The 14,480-nt window shown below is 33.1% G+C and overlaps 1 protein-coding gene across 1 annotated transcript; it reads left to right on the top strand.

Moving 5' to 3' along the window:
• Positions 1 to 9,069: 9,069 nt before the first annotated feature.
• On the top strand, positions 9,070 to 10,080 carry LOC106319243. The gene has a single exon (XM_013757520.1). The coding sequence runs from the start codon at positions 9,212 to 9,214 to the stop codon at positions 9,800 to 9,802; it is 591 nt and encodes a 196-aa protein (XP_013612974.1). The 5' UTR covers positions 9,070 to 9,211; the 3' UTR covers positions 9,803 to 10,080.
• The last annotated feature ends 4,400 nt before the right edge of the window (positions 10,081 to 14,480 follow it).

The raw sequence follows: 14,480 nt of genomic DNA, 5'->3' as shown, positions 1-14,480 counted from the left end.
TATATATATATATATATTTATTTTATTATTAAATGATATTTTTTACTCATATGGTTTTAAAATCATGTGTATCTTCTTATAATAAAAATGTTAAACCATTGATCATTAATTTTTAACATAATAATTTTAATAGTTTTAGTCATTTATTGTCGTTTTTAAAAATTCAAAATATAACATATACGAAAAAATCTAAATTTTACTTTTATAGCTAATTTGATTGTTTAATTTATTTTAATAATATAAAATTAAACAAAAAATGATGGAGGAGATATAAATTGTTATCAAATCTTTATTATTAAAATCATTAATTGTCATATATATATTAGTCATTTATGGTAATTCCGTAGGTTTGATTTAAGGAAAGAAAATAACATATCATATCATTATATCATATAGTTTGACCAACTTATGTATCTAACAACATATAAAAATCGAATGTGGACCTATTTATTTTTCAATTGAATGTAATTGACTACCTAATTGAGTGCCACCTATGCATTGGGGCCTATTTTAATTAATACAAAATTGAGGTTACATCTTTTCAAATGTTCCTCAATTAATATATAGGGGATACGAAAAATAAATTAAACAGTATTAGAGATATGTTAATCTCCAATGGATGTTTTAATCTCCAGTTCTAGGAGTCTACACGAACTTGAGAGATAATAAAATTTATGACTAGCTCGTAGAATTTTAAGTCCTGATAATTTACAAGGTTTGACGTGGAAGAACTTTAAATTCCACACCCTGATTTTTTTTTGGAATAAGCCATAGAGAAACGAACTAATCATATACTTGTTTTGGCTCTTTTTTTCTTTCTAGTTAATAAGTTAGATCACATCTATTTATTTCTATCATTGTGGAGAAAATGGAGATTATAACATCACTTGTATTTGCAAAATAACAAAGATCATGTTCTAGTTATGTCATCCCTCACCATACAACATAATAAGCCCAAAAGAGAAAACAAACCCACCAAAAATACTACTTAGAAATTTAATACTTATATGCATAATTTTATCTGAAGCTTGATTCTTATTTTGGTGAAAATGTAGATTTGATGAAGTTAGTTACATGTACTAAACATAAAGCAAAGTTATTGAATGTTGATGGCCACATATCAAGCATTGATTTATGAGTTTCTAAAACTTTTGATTTTCTTTAATGAATTGTCTTTGTTATGCAAGTGTTATGACCGACAATATATATATTGTTTTTAAAAGAAAGGAAACAATATGTCGAGAACAATATTTGTACACGAACATTGACATAATGACAAATAAAATATAAAATTAACATATAAATACTTCTACAACAATATTATTGATACTATTGACTTTAGGTTTGAGTTATTCGGTGTTTTTTCTTGTTTTGGCGTTTCGTTTTGCCGTTTAAGTTATTGGTGTTTTTTCTCCTTTTATCGTTTGGTTTTGCCGCTTTTTATCGTTTTGGTACTTTTTCTCGTTTTTACGCTTCGTTTTACTTGTTATTATCGTTTTGACACTTCTTCGAAAAAATATATTTTGCTTTTTGTGGCATTAAGATGAGGATAGGACATGATCTTGCCGTCCAAGATAGCACTCGCTGCTAAAGGTTATGAAGAAAGGTGAAAGCATCATGCACTTGGAAACTTGAATACCGTTGGTTCTATAAGATTTATTATTATCTAATTGTGTTTGCTTGTGATAATACAATTGCACTATTAATTTAGTAATTATTTTAACACAAACAAACTATTAGAGGTTGGTGTTTGGGGATTTATTAGTTATTAATGTGTACATTTTTGTAGAACATGTGGGGGCTTTAACGAGTCTATCTAAATCATCATTTCATTCTATGTCTTGAAACAAAGTTTTACTAAAGTACAACCAAAGATTTCTTGAACTGCCTATATACTATTTGTGGTTGCTGAATTTCTATTGATGCACTGTGAACGGATTTGTGAATATTGGTTTAAGAGGTTATACAAGAGAGTGGAGACCAATGTTTAAGTTGATGACGAGATGTTGTTGAATGAAATTGTTAGTAATTTAGTCTCCAACATGGTTATATTTAGATAGTGGAGCCCTTATCCCACATTGCCACCAAAAACTATGAAATTTTCTGAAGACCAATTTGAAGCAATTCAAGGAAACTTGATATGTCTAGTAAGTCATGCTCTAACTTTTACTAGTAACAACATCTCAAAGTCAAAGCTTATGCTCTGTATGTATGTGGTGACTGTTGAGCCTCTTAATCAAATAGTGAAATCTCTATGAAAACTAATACATAAGTTAATGTTGTGTAAAGGCTGAAGGTGCTGTGGACAAAGCAAGAATACATAAAAAGAGACAGCTTGAAGAATGAAGATTCTATGGTAGAGTTAAGGTTTTTCCTAGTTTTCTTGTCCCACGGTACCCCCAGCTTATGATTTGGCTTTATTTTTTTTAGTTTTCATAGGAATATGAAGAGAAGAAGAGGGGACAAGGAGAGGCCACAACATCTGTTATGTTCAGGTGAGTAATCCTTCTATTCTCTTACCTTTTCAAACTCGAAACTACTTAAGAACAATGTGTAATTAGTTTACGAACTATAAATTGGGATAGTGTTAATACTATAATTGGTGGTTAACGGAAAATGATCAGACTCCCGAGAGTGGTGGCTTTGGGTTTTACCCTTTCACCAATCAATCATCAGGCACACCTAATTGCCTTTTACACGTTATCAAATGTACTTTCCAATTAACTATTCATATTATTATTTTAACCAGTTTTATTTAAATAAATTCAGAGACAATAATATGGTTTTATGAATCTAATACACATTTCCATCGTCATTTTAAACAAAATAGATGCTTGATCATGTGGTGCTGGTGTACAAACATTTCCGGATCAGCAGAGAATTTTGTTAACTTGTAAAAAACCACGACCCATGTTAGAACTTAGAACTAGATTCCGTTGTCTGAATTAAATAATTAATCGATCATCCGCTAAACAATAAGAAAAGGAAAAAGACAAGTATTTATTTTTTTTACTTGTCGTGAGGCCATTGAGAAGTGGGTGCCGAGTGCCGACTGTGTTTTAATGGATTTCATGTGTCGTAGTTAGGCCAGTTGAGGAGATGTTGTTAAGTCGATGGTGTCATAAGGTTCTGTCCAAAAAGAACATATTCCAACATTCAACAAGTTAATCATTCGGCTGAACATGCATTTTTAGACTGTATAATGATGTTGTCTTCTGTGAAAGAATAACCATCACGGTAACGCAATTTGACTCTCTTCCAGTCGAGAACAGCCTCTAGTGCTTAGAACATATTTTGTGTCAATCGAAAAGAGTTCAGTTTCAGAAACTGAACCAGTCTTCCACTGTTCTTGTTCATTTAAGAAGTGACTAGCCTAACCCCTATAAGCAGCTGCTGTTGTGTCTAATCTATTGTTTGGCCAACACACTCCACTTCTAAGCAGCTGTTTAGCCTAACCACAATTCGCTATTGTCTGTCTATATGCAATTGCGTTTATAACTGGTCGCAAAATAACATTAACTTATATAAATAAACAAATAAAATGGACATTTTTAGCTGCTTGCACATGTTCGTGAGGAGATCCTCAAAAACTAATGAATTATGTTCCTTAGCTCAGACAAACTGATGAATTATGTTCCTTACGGATTGTGTCTGCACATATTTTTTCTTTCGAGAATATTCAACAGCTATATCATCATCTTTGATATTCGTAAAATCACAAATAGTTAGACATTGAATATCAAATTCTAATGATCAACGTATTCCATTTCTGATGTAAAATATTACTTATCTATCTCTTATCAAAACTGCAAACATCATGTTTTGTAAAAGCAATCCGGTCCAACCGATGCAACCGATGCATAACAGATTGTACTTGGGGTTAGTAAAGTCGGGGCCTAGATTTTGTAAAAGCGAGATTTTGGTTTGGTTCGAATGAAGTTGTATAGCCCACGAGAAGATAACTAAACTATTCTACACCTTTAATTGTCTTCTTTCTTTAATTCATAAAACCCTTTTTTTATTATTTGGGAAGCATTATTTTAAACTAACCTTGACCTCATGTGTTATTAACCAAATTGTCATTTCTTAAGTGTCAATATTAAAATCACTCTTACACCCTTTAATTAAAAGTCCTCTCCTCATTAGACTAATTACATATATTGTCATTATTCATTACAATATAGCTTAACATAATATATTATATAATTCCTATCTATATAACTGATAACTCATTTGATCATTTATTACCCATTTCTCATGCGGCCTCCTTCGTATTGATAGAATGCATCTTTTATTATTGATTTTTGTAGTCTCCTTAGGTTTCTATATCCATCAAGTAGATACAAATATATTTTAGTAAAAGTAGTATAACACAAGTTTTAGTTCAAGAAATATTTCTCATCTATCGAGATGCCTATCATCTTTATGATATATAAGTACAAATAAAAATCGAATATAGCTCGAAACGCCTATCATCTTTGAGAATATAGAAATCTCAAGTATAAATTTGTTTTTGTATAAGTAAGAATGTTCGTCTCACTTAAATGATATCAACTATAAGGCAATTTCAATATTTTCAAAATGTAGAAGGAGCTATATGACTGCTTGCTCGATACGGTTTGTATTAATATTTTTTATTTCAGAAGTCCTTATTGTCCAATGGTCATATGTTAATTTTTTTTATATCAACCTCACATATATAAACTCATTATAGGTATAGTTATATTGAATATATCAAAAGATGTATTAAGCTATAACCTTGACCGGTTAGCTACGTATGTTATTATGTTGAATTTGAAAAAATCATTAGCCCGCTTGGATAAATTAAATTAGATATCAATTCAAAATTTTCATTGATTATCTTTTTAAAGTCATTAAGTATTTACCGGCAATTACAGTTGTATATAAAGAACGTTAGATTATTCTGCTTGGACAAATTAAATTACATATCAATTCTTAATTTTAATTGATTGGGTTTTTATAATCATTAAGCATTCATCTGCAATTACATTTGTATATAAAGAAAGTTAGATTATGTATTCAGATTTTAAAAATTATATCACATGATTTTGTTGTTTAAATATCATCCCGAAATCGAAGGTGATATCGTTACAAGTGTTTAAAAATAAAGTGAATTGATTACATCATTGGTGTGTGATAGTATTTACCTAATTTGATCTTCTTTGATTTATTATTATCGTGTATTAAGGCAAGTTTTTAAAAGGGATTAAAGCGCAAGTTTTGTGATAATAATTAGTGAATATTTTATATAATTAGGGTGAGATTGATTTCAGAAGATTAATTTAACGTATATAAATATGTAGCCTTGAGTTCTTTGTTATTTCTCTTTCTAGCATTGCAAACCTATAGTTCTAAAGACATTTTTTACATTAGTTATGGTTTTATCAGTTTTTTTTTATTTATTTCTTTATAATTTGTTGCTTTTGTATTTTATTATTCTATTACCTATGTTTCGTTTCATATTATCATAATTTTTATTATGAAAGTAATAATTATATTCCTATGTGTTGTTTTATCTTAAATTTATAATAAATTTATTTAATTATTTGCTTACGCTTAAAGATTTATTTCCATATAATATACTTCAATTACATCTAACCAATTACAATATATAAATCCGCATAATTTTGTTCAATTTTTTATTATATCTAATATTTGTGATTATATATTTTTACTTTATAATATCTTTAGATTAAAAATAATATTTTTTTTAATCACTCATTCCGTGCAGGGTGCGGGTTATCACCTAGTACACAGTATTAGAGTTAATCTCCATTGGATGCTATAATATCCAGTTCTAGGAGTCTACACGAATTTGAGAGGATAAAATTTAAGTTTGGCTTGTAGAATTTTTCTAGTTCTCTTGAGAACTTTTATACGAAGTATTATAGAGTTAATTATATTTGCAGTTGAGGATATATAACTCATGGCTAAGATACTGTTCGTTGGAATTATATTGAACTACCATGTGACCAATGGTCTCGTAGAGGTGAATCTACAACTGCATATAGCAGTGGGATAATATGGTATATTTCGTAAATAAGATATGTACAAGATTACAAGGTAGAAAATATCAATATTTTGCACTTTAGTTATAATCTTCAAGTTTTTAATTTTTTAATGGAATAAAAAACTAGTCATGCCAGCTATTTAGCAATCACGCCAAAAGGTTTATAGAAAGAAGTGATGATGACAGTGATATTTAAATAAGATGGAGAATAAAATTATAGGGCTATGCTACGACATTATGACTAAACTCAAACTTGAGACTACTTAAGAAAAATGTGTGGTTAGTTTATGAATTATAAATAGGGATAGTGTTGATATTATTATTGGTGGTTAACGGGAAAATGATTAGACTCCCGAGAACGTTGGCTTTGGGTTTCACACTTCCACTTATCAGTAATTAGGCGCACCTAATTGGCGTTTACAATTTATCAAATATGCTTTCTAATTAATTTATTCATATTCTTTTCTTTAAACAGTTTATTCGAATATTTCATAAATTATAATATGGTTTTATGAATGGAATCCACATTTTCATCTTAGTTTTAAACAAAATAGATGCTTGATCATGTGGTGTACAAATACTTCCTGATCACCAAGACGATTGTTAACTTGTAATAAACGATGATAATCGCATGACCCCTGTTAGAACTCGACTCCGTTGTTTGAATTAAATAATTAACTGATCACCTGCTAATCAAGAAGAAAAAAAAACTATTTAGTTTCTTTCACTTGTCGTGAGGCTAATGAGAAGTGGGTGCCGACTGTATTTTGATGGATTCATACGTGTCATAGTGTGGCCTGTGCTTAAAGGATTTGCTTGTCCCTCAAGCACTTGCCCAACACGACATAACATTGTGTTGTGCTTTGTGATTGTGACTACTATATTTATTAATTAGCCTGATATCTAATCTAATTAAATTTTGTAGATTCCTCGGAATTAACCGTCACCATTACAATGGGTGCACTGAACCTCCTTTATTTTATACTAATGGTAGCAGCGGTTAGCCGCAATGGCTTATTCAACTACCAATCAGATACAATGAAGAGCTGAAACAATGGTAAGTTAAAAACGAAAACCATTGGCAAACCATATGTAAAGCAGCTTATAACACAAACATTTTTTGAGAAATTGTAATTAGTCAACTGTTCAAACACATGTCACCAATTATGAGTTAAAATAAAATCCTTCATAAAGAAGATATTTATTGTTATATTTTTCTCCGATTGGCTTATTACATTTGCCTTTTACTGTACTGAAAAGATATTTGTCATTTTTTCTGATCAAAGATATTTGTCATTTTTTCTCAAAAAGAAAGAAAGATATTTGTCATTAAGAAGAAAAAAAAAAGATATTTGTTGTGCTGCTTTTTCTTCCATTGCCGATCTGAGTCAATGCCAATAGTTATTACTCGACAAATCTTACATAGAATAATCATATAACGAAAAGTCTGTATTCTAAAAGCGCAGGACTTGACTCCGTGGCCTAGAGGACTGACTTAAGACCAGCAAGTTGCAAATTAAGAAGCTCAACCTGTATGACCAAAAAAAGAAGAAGAAGGTCAACCTATTCGTAATAAATTCCTCTTTCTTAATCCATGTAATTCAAATTTTATACTGGTGGGAAAATAATTATGCACCTCTAAATCTAATTATACATTGGATATTTTATATTTTTTATCATATTCAAATGGTTTTATTCTTGCTTGATCCATGTTCGGGCACTATAAATCCCCCAAGTCTACAAATAAGTATTACATATTTACAGATATTCATAGTGACTTACAAGTATTATACTCGGGTTATTATATAGGGCTCATCTTTGGAAAATTAGTTTTTTTTCTTATAATTGTCTAACCTGCACAATTAAGTGTATTTATTATTACGTTTATTATATAGCAATAGATTACATGCAATAGCCAACTAGCCATCTTATTTTAGATGTTTCCTACATAAATAAGTCTCACTATCAAATTACCAATTTAGTAGATCTGCTCACCTTCCAACTTAATGAACATAGCAGTGAATCAGTGATACTTTTTAGACGACCACTAACACACTGAATCTTTCTAAACCAAAAAAAAAAGAAAAATAAAGATTGGCGGTTAAAAGGCTAGAAAAAGAGTGTGAGTATATTTTGTATTTGTTCCCATAGATTTTGAAGACTATGACCCAAAATCTGACAGGCTGACACATAATGGTGTTAGAGTCACGCTCCCTCACAGCTAGGAACATGATCATTCTACTCTCACTCCCATGAACTTCTAGACTATTTTAATAATAGTATTATGTAAAACTATTAAGAAAATTATGACTAATTACTAGGCATGAGTTTAGTTTTAAAAATATCAAAAACGAAGGAGGTACTTTACAACATATGAGATATTTCCATATGAAATTGTAGTAACAATGAAGTGCTACATATTCTGGTATTCTTTTGAATCAAGGGGTTTTATAAGCACGTAGATGGTTTGGTCTATCAACCAACGGTCCGCGGCACTATTTTGAAGACTGATCATAAGTTTTTTTTTTTTTTAAACTGATCATAAGTTTGAATCACGTTTTAATTCTAGAAAGCCGGTTCTTACTTATTAACAATGAATGGCCTACGTTCGTACTTGGTTTGAATGTTTTAATTAAGATGGGGTTTATCATGGTCACAAACCGTCAACTGATTCTTATACGACTTTTTTTGTTTGTGGGACTGGACAAAGAACGCCAAGTTGTTATTATTTCTTAGGTTTTGTATTTTTGAAGTAACCATTTTCAAAACAAGCATGTACAATTTTACATAAACTATTTTTCGGGTTGGCCTATAGTTTTATCATAAATCATGCGCGCCCATTGTAAGTGCCCACAAAAAGCATTCAGCTGAACCATCCCTCTCAGCCGTTGGATCAGAATCCGACAAGTTGATAAACAAACCATGGTTAAGTCACTTAACCAAATTCCCTAAATTACGGAAAGGTCACGAACTCTCTCAATAATTACGAAAACGCCATTAATCGTCCTCACCTATAAATTCTTCTTCTGAGACTCGCTAGGTTTGCCGAACCAACTAGCCACTCAGGGGACTTTTAGAAAAAAAAAATCCTTTCACGCCTTCTTCTAGAAACAACACCTTCTCATAATCTTTTATCAAAAAAAAAAAACACCTTCTCTTTAAATTAGAGTCTCTGAAAAAATGGCGGTTACATCTTCTAGAACCAGATCAACCGCTTCCGCGCTACGCTCTCCGTCTTCATCAGGCTTCGCTTCCTCCACCTTCTCCTCCCGTTCTTCAGCTTTCTTCAGCAACCAACATCATCAACCCCACAGATCCGCGTCCCCTACGCGCGTTAACCTCTTCGCATCCTCCCCGCTGAAACAATCATCGTTCCGTTACTCGATCGACAACACCAGATCCATCTCCCCGAACCACCGATCCATCGCCGTTTCGAAGCCCAGCGGCGGCAACAAGATCCCCGATTCGAGGAGGAGATGCATGTGCTCGCCGACGACTCATCCCGGATCGTTCCGGTGCAGTCTGCACAAGAACGTGGCGAATCCCCACGGGCAAGGCGCGGCGGCGGCGGCGTATCCGACGAACAGTTTGAATATGAGAAGATCGGCGATGACGAATTCTCTGGTGAGGATCGGTGGGGTCGAAGGCGAGTGGGTGAGAAGAGCGTTGACGGCTTTGATAAGGCCGTCTTCGCATCAGCTGAAAAGGAGGTCTGCTTATCAGCCTAGGCCTAGTAGGCTATCGTCTATGTCGAAAGCGGAAGATCTTTGATTTGGTTTGTTATTTTGTCTTTGAATCGGCCACAGGAAGACTCGTTTCTGGTTGAGCTGCGGCGAAGAATGATGATGATGTATGGGAGACGAAAACGACACCGTCTTGAAGTTTTTTGTTTTGTTGGGTGAATGATGAATTGTACATAGACTACTTCATTTGCTATTGAAGCGCAGTAAATTTTCCCTAAGTCGAAAAATATCTAGAATTGAAGGACAGTTGGTAGAATTGGTTATTTAAAATTAAATGGAACAAAGGGACTTGGTTTATATTTTGAATTCCAATTTCTACATCCGGTTTGCATCACTGACTGTGTTCGCCGTTGTTTGTTCCGTCAACGTTTACCGTTTCCGTTGACTCGTTACGTTTGCCGTTAAACCGTCGTCGTGTCTCCCGTTTACGTGTTCCGTTGTGATTCCCAGGTATGTATGCGTTGTTCGTCGTGTGAGGTATGTATCTTTATTTTGTTTCTTCTATATTTGATTAATTATGTTTTTAATGAATTTGATCTGTTATTGTTTTTTTTTTTTACAGGTTCGCAGGATGTGGTAGGATACATAGGGAAACCGTTACATTCAACATTGGTGTTTATCGACTTTGAAAAAATGAAATCGGACTGTTAGAAAGAAAATCAACGTTTGACCCTATGTGAAATGAAAGGAGGAGAAGTTGAATAGAAGATTTGGAGCAAATTAATAATGACAAATTAAATATTGGATTTTGGGATACGAGTTTTTGAATCAGAGATCTAACATTTGGTAAGGAGATTCCTCAGTAATGGTGATTTTGGAGCTCGAAAAAATAAAAATATTGGAAGAAATCAAGGATAAAATCAGTTTATCACCTATACAGCTCAAAAAGGGAGATCAGGATGGTAATTAATGAAAAATACCTGAAGCGATCGAAGGTGATTATGGGAAGGAAGTAAAGGTTTACTTGAGAAAAGGACAGCTGGCTGATGAGTGGAGCACATCACAACATGAATTAAAAAGTTCAAGTAACAAATCGAGCAAAATAGTATTACGTTGGGGAATCAACTAATAAAAAGAGGTAAAGGTTTGTCAGAATCCAGGTATTGGCACAAATACGTCTTCCTCATCTTGGAGGTAGTCAAGTTGAGAGTATCTTTATGCATGATTCTTAGATCTCCTCCTGACTAGGTTAATAGAAGTTGCTTTGCTTTGATTTGTTGATTAGAGCGCACTATGTTCAGATAAAACTGGCAACTACTTTATTATCCTGGTAATGGGATTATCATGATGTAATAATATCATTGTCAACATTGAGAGTTGTTTTCTAAAGATAAGATCCATCCCACCTCCTAACAAAAGCAACAGTGAGAGGATTATCATGTAGGCTGGACCACTATATAATATGGACCTATATGGCTATATGCCAATATAATTTAAGATGTGCCATTGTTTTCTTCCCACAGTATACGTCACTTGTGGGTCTTGCATTTGCTTGAGCTGTGAACCTGTGATTTTCTTATCCTACAAATTTTTATGTTTAGAGAGAAAACACAAAACTATAAGACGTCTTTCAAAACTGGCAAGGCTTTTGGCTGATTCTCTTTCAAAATGTTTTTTTCCTTAATTAAAAATAGAATTTTCTGATAAGAAAAATACGACATGATGTGGGATCGATGTTATCAGTTTCTCATCCACGAGAAAACAGCTCAGCACAAACTAAGCAACCACTATTTGTCTACTAGTTTATCTGATCCTTAGCTTTAAGTTGCTAATATACGAACTAATAATGATTTTAATGTAATATGTGACATAAACTTACATTCGTATGGTACGAGTGTTTATTTTGGTGATATATTCAATTATTTTTGCACCTAGTGGCCTAACTAAGACTATTTTATAATGCATATTTTAACTGATGGCTGGCTTGTACAACCAAGATGATTGGATGAGAAATTTGATTCAGATTTCTATAGTATGCATCATGTTACAAAAAAAAATCATCATTTTTGTGTGGTAAAATGGATAAACAAACATCAAAATAACAAGAACACATGGTAAATCTGGAACTGCAACATATTAATAGAAGCTTACATGAAGGTACACAAGAAAATCTATATTACCCAAAATTCTATTATTTAAGTTGATGTTTCCGCGGTGTTGCTATCAGATTTCTGTCATGCTATTATCCGAATTCAAATTTGGTTTTAGTAAAAAGAATTCCGGCTGAAACTACTGCTACCTGGTTCGATTCACACTGATTACTTAGCCACATTTTAAATGAAATTAATCGTTTCACACTGATAAGGTTTCATAGTGATTAGTTATTGGGCGTAGAAAGTTTTTGGTATCACAGTACGGTTACTAGAAGAAAAAAAAAGGGATAAAAGCAACCGAAATATTAGAAGATCAGATAATGTATATCCCACACCAAGGTTATCAGAAGAAAGAAGGATAAAAGCAACCGAAATATTAGATGAACGGATAATGTGTTGAATATAACGTCAGGCGTTGGGTACTTTACATTTCATTTATCAAAAAAGAGTGAAGCAAGAAAACAAATATAGTAGGTTTTAGTGACAAGAAAATAGGCGTTGGGATGTGAAAGGAGTCATTGACCCACAAGCCACATCAGTTTTATGACACCCACATGTGATGTCTGATGAGGCCACAGAGAGATAAGGTTTTTGTTTGTTTGGGTTTGGCCATTTTCACAACCAAATGTCAAATCCTTTTAAGTTCCGATTTTTTTTATTTCTGGACGAGTTACGTTAAGGTTTTATCCTTGCAAGTTAAACAAACTCTTCCGCATGTATATACGATGACCTAACCGCAGCCGCAAACGAACATACCCAAATTCTAAGTTCCAATCTCAACGACTTACACTAAACCTAGTTTGCGGTCAGGACCATGCCTGAAAATTTTAAGCCCTAAAATCCAATTATTAATTTGACCCCCCAAAATTATGAGAATTTAAAATGTTATGGGAAAAAATCGAACTGGACACCTTATATATTTCTAATAAGTACATTACCAATCTAGCCACTTAGTTATTTCTGTTAGGATTTGGCTCCTAATATTTATATAATTTTTCAAGGTTCCAAGCATATGTTTGATTGGCTTTTACTCTGACCAATTGCGGTACGTGAGGAGACGTTCCGAGCTCAACGATCCACCTAAGAGGTTCGATGCGTTTCACATAATGCATCACTCCATTTGGCTGCGTAGGCTTAACATGAGCCCCTGGTGGTAAACGATTATAGGGTATACAAAAATCACATATTGTCAGTTTTTTTAAATCATACCACATAAGTGTAGTAGTTAGTACCTTAACTTCTGGATATAAGGGATGACATTTATTTGGTGTCATTACTAAATGAATGGTGAATTATTGCAACTTTCTAATCTATAGAGCAACAATCTAAAATAATCTAAACATTTAAATTTATACCATACCATATTACTAACTATCAATCATTTGGTTAGGACGAAGTTGGGATTGTGGTTGTGGTGTAGACAAGGCTGGTTGTTCATGCGAAGCGATTCTGTCTTCATTCTTGACCTCGAGGTGGATCGGTCTCATCTCTTTCATCACTGACTCCACATTAAGATGTGTATCAACGATGTAAAGATTTTTCTAGTTTATATATGAGTAGAGTTTAACGAAGTATCCTGGAACTAAAAAAAAAAGAAAACAAAAAGAGTTTAACGAAGTAGTTTTTTTTTTGTCAACTTAACTAAGTAGCTTATATTTGGTTAGATGTATTATCATAATCTCCTTTTAGATTTATTTTTATCATCTAATTGTCAACTCAACGAAGGCATCACAATCTCCTTGTTAGAGCCACAGATGATACTTGTTAGATTCAGGTTTATTATGGACTTCCAACTTAAAACCAATTGGTGATTAGTGGATTGATCCTAACCTTTTATATATTATTTAATGTCTTTTAGAATTCCCAATGTAGGATATATATCCCTAATAATACTCCGTGGAAGACTGTAGTGGGTTCTCCCATTAAATCACTACTCCTTTCGTTAGCTTCTATTTTAAATTTTATTTACCATGTGAAGATGTTTACGATAAAATAGCTCAGCAGCTGTTGGAGATCTCAAGCTTGCCATAGAGATTACCTTCATCCACGTCTCCAATATCTCATGGTACTTTATTGAACTTTCATTACATACTTCTCTCCGGACCGGTCTCGGGCTCAAGCCCATAAAACCCCTGCTTGAGGCGCCAAAATATACATAAATTTTGAGGCCATAAGCATTTTGTAAAATGTCACGTAGTCCAATTGGCATGCAGCACCATATATTCCTACATGTCAGAGGTTTAAATCTAAGAGGGGTAACATTTTCATTTTTGCTTTAGGCAGGCCTAACACAATGGGTCGGGCCTGCTTCTCTCCCATTATGGTTAATGCAAATTTCACAACATGTGTGTTTAATGGTGAAGGACACACCTGTGGGGGCATTTCTGCTTGTGTTTTGGTGGTCAGAAGTTAATCACTAATACTGAGTGCATTGGAAGTTATGGTCTGCAGGACGATGATGCGGTTTTATAGCCAATCTTCCATCTCACTTTTCATGATACATGATAAGAGGTCAAAGCAGGAGTGAGACTCGGTACAAAACAAGATGCTGTTACTTGATTGTTTCAGGTAAGGGGGCTCTGTGAAAGGTTTTACACATTCAATTTTGTAATC

Source organism: Brassica oleracea, chromosome C9 (genome assembly GCF_000695525.1).
Source record: "Brassica oleracea var. oleracea cultivar TO1000 chromosome C9, BOL, whole genome shotgun sequence".
In the NCBI taxonomy this organism is placed as follows: domain Eukaryota; kingdom Viridiplantae; phylum Streptophyta; class Magnoliopsida; order Brassicales; family Brassicaceae; genus Brassica; species Brassica oleracea.
This window is presented reverse-complemented; position numbering and strand designations above follow the sequence as displayed.